Raw genomic sequence first — 12,925 nt, 5'->3', positions numbered from 1 at the left:
GAAATGTTACACATGCGAACAAATAGAAACTATTTTGAATTGTCATCTAATCACCTGTATGCCGCCACTAGACAGATCTCTATTGACATCATACCGTATGACAAAGTCTCCATCCAACAGAGTTTCGCTGCAATCTGGACATTTCCGTTGTTGCTCCAGAGTTGGTTTAAAGGAAATATGAGCCTAAATTGAGTTTGATTTTAGATTTCAGTTATTCCATTCTGAAGGAAAGCTTAAAGATGCCTCCATCAAGTTCGGAAATGCATACCTTTGTTCCAGTTCTATTCTTCACCAGAGCTTGTTCCAGGTCATCCGTTAAAAACGTTCCATGAACATTGAGGAAGGCAATGCCCTCCGGTTCAAAAATATGGACATCAATCTGAAAACATTAACGCCAATATTAAGAAATTTACTTACAATTTCATAGCATGTCAAGCAATGCTTAAAATGTTTTAGTTATGGAATGTCAATTAACCACTTTACCTGGAAGTGACTGACAAGCTGCATAGGTTTTACTCTGAGGATCATCTCATATTTCCCCAATTTGCGTTTTAATAATTCTTCATAAGTTACTTCAAAAGTAACTTTTTTGGCTGGTGCAACATTTACTGACACTTTAAACGTCTCCATTTTTCTTCCGGATGCTCTTTGTACACCAAGAAACAAGTAAAAGTTAAACAATGTGAGTTATCACATAGTAGTTGCTTTCACTTTGAGAGCAGAGCATGAAAATAATTCAACCTGGAAAGTTAGTAACTCCTGAACTCTCCGGGGTGAGGGTAGGGTTGTGAATCAAGTTTCCACAGCACCCCCCCTCCAACTACTAAGCCCACCCTGCGCCCCCCCCCCCCCCCCCCCCCCCAACCACTACCACCACCATATATCTCACTATTCTCTGCTAATTATTCTGCAATAATATGAGTATAACTTACTTTACCAAACCTGCAGTCTGTCCCCTGGAAACTGCTGCATTGTACTGCTGCCGAGCAGCTTCCTTTTCCTTCACATCTCCTGAGTACTTTACTCCATCTATAGTCCTACAGAGGATGGCAACAGAAGAATGAATTAGCAAATTTAGAAAGACCCCCACTATTAGGGGAGGCAGTGGCGTAGTGGTATTGTCACTGGACTAAGAATTCAGAGACCCCCAGGATATTGCTCTGGGGCCCTGCGTTTGAATCACAACAGGGCAAATGGTGGAATTTGAATTCAATAAAAATCTGGAATTAAAAATCTAATGATGATCATGAAACCATTGTCAATTGTTGTGAAAACCCATCTGGTTCACTAATACCCTTTGGGGAAGGAAATCTGTCATCCTTACCTGGTCTGGCCTACATGTGACTCCAGACCCACAGCAATGTGGCTGACTCTTAAATGCCCTCAGGGATGGGCAATAAATGCTGTCCAGCCCCATCGATGCCCACACATCCCAAAGACAAATAAACTTTTAAACCATGATTAGCTACCTTGGGCAAGTGGGATTAAAGTTCATTTTCCATAATTGTTTTTCTGTGAATAAACTGGGTCATTACGAGAACAAATCATCTTGCAACGTTTTCAGGCTGGGTATTTTCTGCATACTTCACTACAATGCTTGAAGTGACACAATACAAAGAACTGAAAATTCAATCTCAATAATTTACAGTAATTAGAATTAAATCTTTTTTTAAAAAAATACTGTGATAATCTAAGGAAGGATGTGCTGGCCTTGAAAGGGTCCAGAGGAGGTTCACAAGAATGATCCCTGGAATGAAGAGCTTGTTGCATGAGGAACCGTTGAGGACTCTGGGTCTGTACACGTTGGAGTTTAGAAGGATGGGGAAGTCTTATTGAAACTTATAGGATACTGCGAGGACTGGATAGAGTGGACGTGGAGAGGATGTTTCCACTTGAAGGAAATACTGGAACTAGAGGACATAGATTAAAGGGACGATCTTTTAAAACAGAGATGAGGAGGGATTTCTTCAGCCAGAGGGTGGTGAATCTGTGAAACACTTTGCTGAGGAAGACTATGGAGGCCAAATCACTGAGTGTCTTTAAGGCAGAGATAGATAGGTTCTTGATTAATAAGGGGATCAGGGGTTATGGGGAGACGGCAGGAGAATGGGGATGAGAGAAATATCAGCCATGATTGAACGGCGGAGCAGACCCGATGGGCCAAGTGGCCTAATTCTGCTCCTATATCTTATGGTCTTATGGTCTTAATCCTCACGAGGGCTACAAGAGATCACTTACTGACCTCCCTGTGGGGCTCGTGGAATAAAGGTTCTCCAGGGAGATCAACGAATGATTCCTCGTGAGAGTTATCACAGATACCATGAGCATCAGTTATGTTTCTCTAGATTGGTTGTCAGCATTAAATAGCCTTCGGAGGACTTAACCCATAATCATATTCATGTGAGGCCTATCTAAGGTTAGTTTGGGAATGTGTGCGCTAGAATTATTAACCAAAAAGTTTCTTCAGTACTCCAAGCTAAGAGCGGTCAAAACATTCACTTAGATCACAAATACACCGAAAAATGTTAAAAATTACGGATAAATAGCTCAGAAATTAATTTGTGCAGTCATTTTAATCTCTTTAAAAACGGATTTGTGTGGTACAACAATAATTGTATCTTAGTGCCTTCACTTAATAGGCGAACAAAAGCGGTGCAGAAGCACAATCTTGTACAATGTTTCATTCAACTCTGTAAGTTGCAATGCATTACCTAGCTTCCCAATGTGTCCATGAATTTTGCATTATCAATTTAGTGGAAAGTTGGCAAATAGTCGGATGTGTTAGAAATTTATTTTTAAAAATTGCTGACTTGATATATTCTGATTATGCATCGTCCAATGCATATTCTGATGATGCACAGAGCTAAGAGAGGCAGCAACAGAAAGAGGGCTAGTTAACGGTACTTAAAACTGTCTCTTGTCCTGCTCTCAGCAGCAGCACAAGTTGCAGGATGCAGTCTCAGGATTTACTTGGGGGAGGAACAAAAAATCGCACTACAGCCTCTGAAGCTGAATGTCTGAGTCACCTCATTAATTTCCAGCTCTATTTTTTTTTATTCAGTCATAATATTTGTGCATTGTTGGTAACGCAAGCATGCCAGAACAATGGCAGATTGCCTTCCCTAAAAGCCATCAGTGAAGCAGATGGATTTTTGCAACAACCCAGTAGAGCATAGATCATATAATTTACAGTGCAGTGTCATTCCTTTATTGTTACTGGGTCAAAATCCTGGATCTCTCATGTACCTGTATAATATGGACATCAGCAGTTCAAGAAGACCACTCACCACCACCTTCTCAAGGGCACTTCGGGATGGGCAATAAATACTCTCTTGCCAACTATACTGACAAGCCATGAACAATGATAAGAAACAGGGGGCCAAGGATAGGGGGCCAGAGGTAAGACTGGGGGAGCGGGAGAAGAAGCCATTGAAGACAAGTCTCTGGCTATGGTTTGATAAATAAGAATGGAACCAATCTAGGATAGTTCCGCCATGTCGAGAAAGAGCATGAACCCAAGACATTCCAAGTTTGGTTGTTATACTGGACTAATAATTTGGAGATGTGAGTTCAGATCCCCCAATGGAAGTTTTTGAATTTGAATGAAGGTAGGTTCATTAATGGTGACCGTGAATCTACTGGGGCAGCACGGTAACATAGTGGTTAGCACAGTTGCTTCATAGCTCCAGGGTCCCAGGTTCGATTCCCGGCTTGGTTCACTGTCTGTGCGGAGTCTGCATGTTCTCCCTGTGTCTGCATGGGTTTCCTCCGGGTGCTCCGGTTTCCTCCCACAGTCCAAAGATGTGCTGCATTAGGTGGATTGGCCATGCTAAATTGCCCTTAGGTGAGGTGGGGTTACTGGGTTATGGGGATAGGGTGGAGGTGTGGGCTTAAGTGGGGTGCTCTTTCCAAGAGCTGGTGCAGACTCGATGGGCTGAATGGCTTCCCGCCGGCAGCAGGATTCTTTGTTCCTGCACCAGCCAATGGGATTTCCCATTGCCACCACACGCCGTTGGGAAACCCGTGAATGTCAGTGCGCTGCCGGCAAAGCAGAGGATCCCGCCGGCTGAGAATCCAGCAGAATATATTTCCACGTGAGGACGGTGTGCATTGGAGGACAGCATGGAAGAACTGGTGTTCCCATGTACCTGCTGCTGGTTGCAGGTTTGGAAGGGAATGTCAAAGGAACCTTGGCGAGCTACTGTAGTGAATCGTAGCGATGGGACACACTGCTAACCACAGTGCTTTGGTGGTGGGTGGAGTAAATGTTAAAGGTGGTAGATGGGGCAGCAATTCTTTGTCTTGAATAGTGTTGAGCTTCTTGAGTGTTGTCGAGCTGCACTCAACCAGGCAAGTGTAGAGTATTGCATCACAATCCTGACTTGTGCATTGTAGATAGTGGACCGATTTTGGAGGATCAAAAGGTGAGTTACGGGCCGCAGAATTCCCAGCTGCCAACCTGCTCGTGCAGCCACAGTATTAATGTAGCTGATCTAGTTAGGTTTCTGGTCAATGGTGATCCCCAGGATGTTGCATTATTCAGGGATGGTAATGCAGTGGAATGTCAGGGGACGATAACTAGATTCTTTCTTGGTGGGGCTGATCATTGACAGGCGCAAATGTTACTTATTACTTATCAGCGCAAGTCTGAATGTTCTTCAGGTCTTCCTGCATGTGGGCAGAGATTCTTCAGTATCTGAGGAGTTGCAAATGGAACTGAACAGTGTGCAATGATGAGCAAACATTCCCAATTCAGCCCTTATGATGGAGGAAAAGTAATTGATGAAGCAGCTGAAGATGGTTCAGCCATGGATGAGCTGAGGAACACCTCCTGTCATGTCCTTGGGCTGAGATGATTGGCCACCAACAACCACAACTATCTTCCTTTGTGCTACGTATGATACTTCCATCATTTGTTTTATTGTCCATCTCCATCAATGACAGGATGTGGCAAGACTGCAGCACTCTGATCTGATCCATTTGTTGAGGGATTGCTTACTTCTCTAAGCAAACTTCTGCTGGATAGTATGCATGAAATCCTGCATTGTAGCTTTACCAGGTTGGCATTTCTTTCACAGGTACGAATAATGTAGCACCAGGCATGTTTTCCTTTACTCCCCATTGAACTCAGGGTGGTCCCTTGGCTTAGTGATAAGGGCAGAGTAAGGTTACAGATGGGGCAATTAGCAGAAACAGATTTGCATTCAACTACACATTGCCTCATAGATGCCTGGTTTGAGCTGATAAATCTGTTCTGAATCAATTCCATTTTAAACTGTGGCGATATACAATATAGTTGAGAGCGCCTTCAGTGTGCAGAGACTTTAGTCTCCACAAGGACTATGGAGTGGTTACTCTAACCAATACTGCTGTGGACAGCGGGATCTGTAACAAGTACATTGGTGAGGATGAGGTCAGGTAGGTTTTTCCCCTCATGTTATTTCTCTCATCACCTGCAGCAGACCCAGTCTGGCAGCTATGCTGCTCAGGGCATGGTCAACTTGGCCAGTAGTGGTGTTGTTGATTTAAGCTTGGTGATGGACATTAGAGTCCTCCATCCAAGTTCACTTTGTACCCTTGCTTTACTCAGTGCTTCTTTCAAGTGGTGTTCAAAATGGAGAGTACTGATTCATGGCCAGAGGGAGGGTGAGGTAGATAGTAATCAGCAAGGGGGTTTCTTTTTCATGTTTGACCTGGTGCTATGAGACATTATGGGGTCTGGAGTCAATGCTGAGGACTCTCAGACTCACTTTCTCCTGACTGAAGACCATTGCGCTATGCTGCCACTGCTGATGGATCTGTGCTGTCTGGATCTGGTGGGGCAGCTCAGGAGGAGTCTGAAAGGCATGATTCTGAGAGTGTGACTGGGCTGTGGGACAGCTCTCTCAATTTTGGCAAAAGTCCTCAGATGTTAGTGAGGTATTGACTGGGCAGGGTGCGCATTTACCAGTGTCAGATTGTCCATCCAGTTTTATTTAAATTTTATTTTCTGTAGCAGTTGGTGCAACTGATTGGCTAATCCATTTCAGAGCGCAGTTCAGAGACACCCTTGCTATGGGCTTGGGGTCACAAGAAGGCCAGACCAGAGAAGGGCAGCAGATTTCCTTCCTTAAAGAAAATCGGTGAAGTAGATGGGTTTTTATGTCAATTTGGTGGTTTCATAGCCACTATTGCTGAGGCTAGCGGTTCAAATTTCCCTTGGGGGTGTGAAACAGAGGTTGGCATTGTTCTGAGACCCAAACTCATTCTCAGAGCAAATAGTCATTCACCTGTGATTTTCCCTGGCAGGTGGCAGGGGGACTCTTGAAGCTGAAGGACCAACAGAGGCCGTGTAGCTTGAGAGGAAAAGCAGGATTCAATGGAAAGGGAGTAAGAGGCTCCTTTCTCCAGCATTTTAAAAATATTTAATTAAAAATAGATTCAGTTGCCAGGTAACCAATCTGGGAGGGGTGGGGGGACCCCTCTGCAGGATGGACTGCACCCACTCCGGCAAAAAGGGCCTTTAGGCCTTCTGCAGGAACTTAAATTGGCCCCCATGGTCTGCGGGAAGCTGGAGGTCTGTTGTGGGGTGTCGGTTACAGTTTGGTTGGTCTGAGGAAATCTTCGTATTCATACGGAGACTAATTGAAAGTTTTTATGGACTATTCAAACTCGTAAAAAATATACAGTGAAGGGTACAAGCTAGGAGCTGTCTCCATACTTAGGTCTGCACGTGGCTCTGTCCAAAACCACACTGACCCAAAGGAGTGGATCTTGGGTTCATAGAATCATAGAATTTACAGTGTAGAAGGAGGCCATTTGGCCCATCAAGTCTGCACCGCCCCTTACAAAGAGCACCCTACTCAAGCCCATGTATCTACCCTACCCCGTAACTCAGCAACCCCCACTTAACCTTTTTGGACACTAAGGGCAATTTAGCGTGGCCAATCCACCTAATCCGCACATTTTTGGACTATGGGAGGAAAGCGGGACCCTGGAGCTATGAAGCAACTGTGATAACCACTATGCCACCGTGCTGCCCTACTTCTTTTACATCATGCTGTGGATGGTATTATACTCAATACCACATTCACCCTTTATGTGTCAAAGCCTTAAACTACAAGGACGACTGGAAAACCCTGGTTGGCTTCATTTAATCAGCATAAATTAGACCAATGAGCCTAATCTGCTCTCGCCACCCCCCATGACCAGAAGCAGGATCGAGCCAGGGTACCAGCATGCCAGCTGTTAGGGCTAATTTACGGCCCTGCTGAACTCCAACCCTGGCCCTAGATGGATCAAAAATCCAGCCCTCACTTTTTATTCCAGATTTATTTAATTAACAATGGAAAATAAATTCCCCAATTTCTGAGTTGGATTTGAACTCATATCTCCAGATATTTTCATCTACATCCTCAGTGCTGTCATCCAAGAATGCAAAATAGAGGCCAGATCATGCACAGATGGACCATTGCGCTTCACTTTTCCCGCCGGCAGTACACCCCAGCCCACGGGTTTCCCAGTGGCATGGGTGGTTTCAATGGGAAATTCCGTTAACAAGCGGTGGGATGAGAGAATCCCACCGCCAACGAATGGCGTGCGCTGGGAAACACGCGGCTGGGGGACCGGAGAATCCAGCCCAATATGTAAATATCCTAATAAATGCCTCACAGATATGTGGCAGGGGCCATTTGAGCATATCAAGGTGGCCACAGAGAGAAAAATATTAGCTTCACAATTGGTAAGATTGTATTGCTTACATATAGAGATTCATTATAATCATTACGCACAATCTGCCTCCAGTCTAACTCTAAATTCAAGCACAACTCGCCTTGCAAACTTAAAAATTAAAAAAGGAATCTCTACTTTCATTTTCAATTTACAAGCTGAAAGTGAAACAGCTCTTGTTTAAGATCGCATTAATCATCAGTTTGGGTTGTATCTTGTTTCTAAATCTGCCTGACAGAAAACAAACAGAGTGCATCACACTAGTAATTGCAAAAGCTGGTTGCATTCTTCTACAATTCCAAAAAAACAAAATTAGAAATCCACAAGTGCACATGCTCCCCAGCATATGCACTGTCCAGTCTTGCTACAGACAGCCATCTATGAAGGCATTCACCATTTGGAATCATCAATGATGCCAATTAAAGTTTGTTAAATGTTTTGGTTATTTTGTGCAGTTCAGTACTTAGCAATTTAAAAGAACATATGAATTAGGAGAACTCGACCCTTCAAGCCTGCTCCACCATTCAGTACAATACAATAATCTGATTGTAACCTTACCTCCACAGTCCTGCCTACACCCAATAACCTTTCACCCCTATGCTTGTTAAGAATGCATCTACCTCTGCCTTACACATATTCAAGGACTCTGGTTCCTCTGCCTTTTGAGGAAGAGAGTTCCAAAGGCTGACAATCCTCTGAGAGAAATAAATTCTCCTCATCTCTCTCGTAAATCGGTGACCCGGCAGCACAGTGGGCAGCATGGTAGCACAGTGGTTAACACAGTTGTTTCACAGCTCCAGGGTCCCAGGTTCGATTCCCGGCTAGGTTACTGTTTGTGCGGAGTCTGCACGTTCTCCCCGTGTCTGCGTGGGTTTCCTCCGGGTGCTCCGGTTTCCTCCCACAGTGCAAAGATGTGCAGGTTAGGTGGATTGGCCATGCTAAATTGTCCTTAGTGTCCAAAAACGTTAGTTGGGGTCACTGGGTTACAGGGATAGGGTGGAAGTCTGGGGTTAAGTAGGGTGCTCTTTCCAAGGGCCTGTGCAGACTCGATGGGCCGATTGGCCTGTTTCTACACTGTAAAATCTATGATCCCTTATTTTTAAACAGTGGTCCCTGGTACTAGGTTCTTCCACAAGAGGAAACATCCTTTCCACATTCACCCTGTCAAGACCCCTCTGGATATTAAATGTTTCAATCAAGTTACCTCTCACTCCTCTAAACCCCAGCAGATACAAGCCTAGTTTGTCCAACCTTTCCTCATAAGACAACCCACCCATTCCAGGTATTCATCTATAAAGCTTCTCTGAATTGCTTCCAACACATTTACATCCTTCCTGAAATAAGGGGAGCAATGCTGTGCACAGTATTCCCGATGTGGTCCCACTTATGCCATGGATAACTGAAGCATAACCTCCCTACTTCTGTATTCAAAAGTATTCAGCTCCCCAATTTCAGGTAACGTTCGGTCTTCAAGATGCTTCAAGTCTCCACTTTCTGCCCGACTCTTGTAATTATTAATAGTGTGAACAGCTGATGGAAATTCCAGACAGCTTCAATCAGTTGTTTACCTTGTTAATAGCCACACAAAGCAACCAGAAAGTGGAGAATTCAAACTGATTCATTCTGGTGGTTTTACCTTGGATCACAAATAACAGGCAATATGCGTTAGCAAAAACGCATGATTATATGTGGTGGAGACTACAACCAAAAGTATATGGTATTTGGCAAAGTCATTAAGATTTGTGAGAGATGGCAAGAGTCTGCCATCATATGTTATTAAAAAGTGGTCAGGGATCAATAAGTAACTAGAAGAAAGAGAATTAATATAAGCCACTACTAATATAAAATAAAAATGAGGTATGGGGATGCATCAACATTTATCCCTAATTTAGTAGTTTGTCAGGTAATTGTAGCAGGTACATACATGGTAAAATTGGTAATGAATGCTGTTTTGGGCAGTTCAATTTCAAAGAGGGCTTCCCTGGACTGAGTTGCCCTGTTTACCACTCGACTTGTTATCACATTGTGAGCGAATCGAGATGTAATTTTGGAATCGATCTTCAAGCTGTAGACTTCAATCTTTTCTCGACCCTGAAGAAATTAGAAAATTGTTTTAACTGGTGAAGAATTATAATGAGTCACTGTGTTGTGAACAAAGTAAAGCTGCTTTGATTGGGTTGGCTGTCACAGCGTGTGCCTTGTTAGAAAAACATGCTTCCCAGTCCAAGGATAACCAACGGAATAATGGGAGGCAGAGGGCTCTTTCTAGCCACCTGTCTTAAAGAAAATGTCTGAAAAGTTTCCCTTTGTGGAACAATGACTGCACAAAGAGCCCTGCCCTACCCAATCAAACACACTCACCTAACATTGCATCAGTTTGTTTCAGATGCTACAGTACCCACAAGCTATTATGACTAATAACTTTACAGAAAATCCTTGAACGAGGAAGTCCCAGAACAATAAAAATAGATTGATGCCAATTGTAACAAATTAAGATCAAGGTTTATATGCCAAGTAGTATTTGGATGCAGATCATGTAAATCCATTTTGCTTAGGACCCCACAGATAATTTTGTCTGATCAATTTAGGCTGGATTTGCTACTGGGTCTCAATAAGTGGAAGGTCAAAGTCACAGTGCCAATTTTGCAATCTCATAATTTAATGGAAATTGTTTAAAATCCCCTGATGTTGAAAATGTCATACTGTACACAATTTCCTCATTTCACAATGAATTAAAATTTATACTTGGCTTCAGATCATCCAAGGTCTAATTGAAATGAACTGAAAATCCAACAAATGTCGGAAATACTGGCATCTCCTTCACTATCTGGCAGCTTACCCTTCCTGACGGAATTACCAGCTGCCTTACAATCACCACTGTCTCACTCCCACTACGAAAACTGAACAATTCGCAACAATCACGATGATGGTGTAACTCAAAGAATTTCAGAAATGACACCTCACCCCCTACCAGTCCACAAAGTGTTTACTGTGAAGAGATAGCATTGACATTATCAAAAAGATATAAACACTAAATTGGCCCTTTGCACATCTATGTGTTTTTCTTTGGAAGAATGAAACTTTTTTTGAAACAAACAAAAGCAACTTGTATTTAACACAGTAAAATATCTTTAACACAACAAAATGTGCTTCACTGCAAGAATGTTATAAAGTAAGCGTTTAGTACGTAGCCACATAGGACGATATTAAGGCAGATGACCAAAAGCTTGATCAAAGTAGTTGGTTTTAAAGGAGAAAAGAAAGATAGAGAAGTGGAGAGGTTCAGGGAGGGCATTCCAGAGTTAAGGGCCTTGACAGCTGAAGTCAAGTGGCGGAGTGATTAAAATCACGGTACTCAAAAGGCCTGAATTTATAGAGCGTAGATATTTCAGTAAATTGTGGGGTGGGAGGAATTACAGAGCTGGGGAGGGCGAGGCCATGAAGGGATTTATAAACAAGGATGATAACAACAATGGGCAGCACGGTAGCATAGTGGTTAGCACAGTTGCTTCACACCTCCAGGGTCCCAGCTTCGATTCCCAGCTTGGGTCGCTGTTATGCGGAGTCTGCACGTTCTCACCGTGTCTGCGTGGGTTTCCTCCGGGTGCTCCGGTTTCCTCCCACAGTCCAAAGATGTGCGGGTTAGGTGGATTGGCCATGATAAATTGCCCTTAGTGTCCAAAAAGGTTAAGTGGGGGTTACTGGGTTATGGGGATAGGGTAGAAACGTGGGCTTGAGTAGGGTGCGCTTTGTAAGGGCCGGCGGGACAAATAGCCTCCTTCTGCACTGTCAATTCTATGAAATGATCATTTCAAAATTGAGACCTGCTTGACCAGGAAGCTATGCAAGCAAGCACAGGGGTAATGGGTGAACAGGGCTTGATGTAAGGATCCAGCCAGCAGTTTCAGGTGACCTCAGGTTTATGGAGGGGAGAACACGGGAAGCCAGCCAGAAGAGCATTGGAATGGTCAAATCTAGAAATAACAAAGCACTGGATGAGGGTTCCAGTGGAAGATAATCTGAGATAGTGGCAGGGTCAGGTGATGTTACAGAGGTGGTAAAAGGTGATCTTAGTGTTGATGCAACTATACATTGGAAAGCTTACTTCTGGGTCAAATGTGACACCAAGGTTGGGAAAAGTCCTGTTCAGCCTCAGGCCATTGCCAGGGGGAAGTATAACATCAGTAGATGGGGAACAAAATGTCTGGTGTGGACCAATGATATTGGCTTTTCTGTTCCCAGTATGTAGTTGGAAGAGATTTCTGTTCCTCCATAACTTGATGGTAGAGAAGCCACCTGACAATTTAGAGACAGTGGAGCAATCATGAGGGGAGGCAGTGAAGTAGAGCTACATGCTGTCAGCATATATGTAGAAATAGACACTGTGCTTTAGATGATGTTTTTGAGAGGCTGCATGTAGAAATAGAACATGGCAAGGATAGATTCTTGCGAGTAAGAGGAATAACAGTGAGGAAGTAGGAAAGGGGAAGAGAAACCATTGCACGTGATTCTCTGTCTACAATTTGACAGATAAGAACAGCACCAAGAGAGTGCAGCACCATCCAGCTGGATAAGTACTTACAAAACCAGGTTAAAATCCAACAGGTCTATTTGGAATCACGAGCTTTCGGAGCATAGCTCCTTCATCAGGTGAGTGAAGAGGTAGGTTACACAAATGGAATATATAGACAAAGGCAATAATGCAAAATGATAGATTGAATGTGAGTCTTTGCGGGTAATTAAGTCTTTACAGGTCCAGATGATGCGAATGGAGGGAAGGATAAGGGTGGAGAGGTATTGGAGGATGCTGTGGTCAACCATGTCAAAGATTGCAGACAGGTTGTCAAAGAGGAGGGATAGCTTACCTTTGTCACAGTACCTTAAGATATAATTGCTGACTTTGAGCGCCATTTTGGTATTGTGGTTGAGACAGAAACTGATGGAGAGATTCAAACTTGGAGTTGTGGGAAAGATGGGTAAAGATTTGGGAAATGATGAGGACCGTGGAGAGGAAAGGGAGATGAGATAGGGAGTGATAGTTTTCAGGGATGGAGAGTTCAAGGTTTTTTGAGAGGGGTGATTGGACTTGGAGGAGGCAGGGACAGAACGTGAAGGGAAGGAACCCATAAAAATATTCGCGAACGTGGGAGCAAGAATGGGAAATTTGGTGGTCAACGTTTTAGTGGCAAAAGAGTAGAGCGAGCAGGAGGTGGGTCTC

At 43.6% G+C, this 12,925-nt stretch overlaps 1 protein-coding gene across 2 annotated transcripts in view; it reads right to left on the bottom strand.

The window, feature by feature from the left end:
* Window positions 1-12,925, bottom strand: part of LOC119973915 (inter-alpha-trypsin inhibitor heavy chain H3-like) — a 64,108-nt gene that overhangs the window by 47,238 nt on the left and 3,945 nt on the right. For both annotated transcript variants that reach the window (XM_038812534.1, XM_038812535.1), the window contains exons 3-7: window positions 9,632-9,798; window positions 933-1,037; window positions 484-646; window positions 269-379; window positions 55-183 (exon numbers count right to left, since the gene is read on the bottom strand). In XM_038812534.1, coding sequence (XP_038668462.1) covers window positions 55-183; window positions 269-379; window positions 484-646; window positions 933-1,037; window positions 9,632-9,798 — 675 coding nt within the window. The remainder of the gene's footprint in view (window positions 1-54; window positions 184-268; window positions 380-483; window positions 647-932; window positions 1,038-9,631; window positions 9,799-12,925) is intronic.

Source organism: Scyliorhinus canicula, chromosome 11, assembly GCF_902713615.1.
Source record: "Scyliorhinus canicula chromosome 11, sScyCan1.1, whole genome shotgun sequence".
Lineage (NCBI taxonomy): Eukaryota > Metazoa > Chordata > Chondrichthyes > Carcharhiniformes > Scyliorhinidae > Scyliorhinus > Scyliorhinus canicula.
The sequence above is the reverse complement of the archived record's forward strand: the minus strand, read 5'-3'. Positions and strand labels throughout refer to the sequence as shown.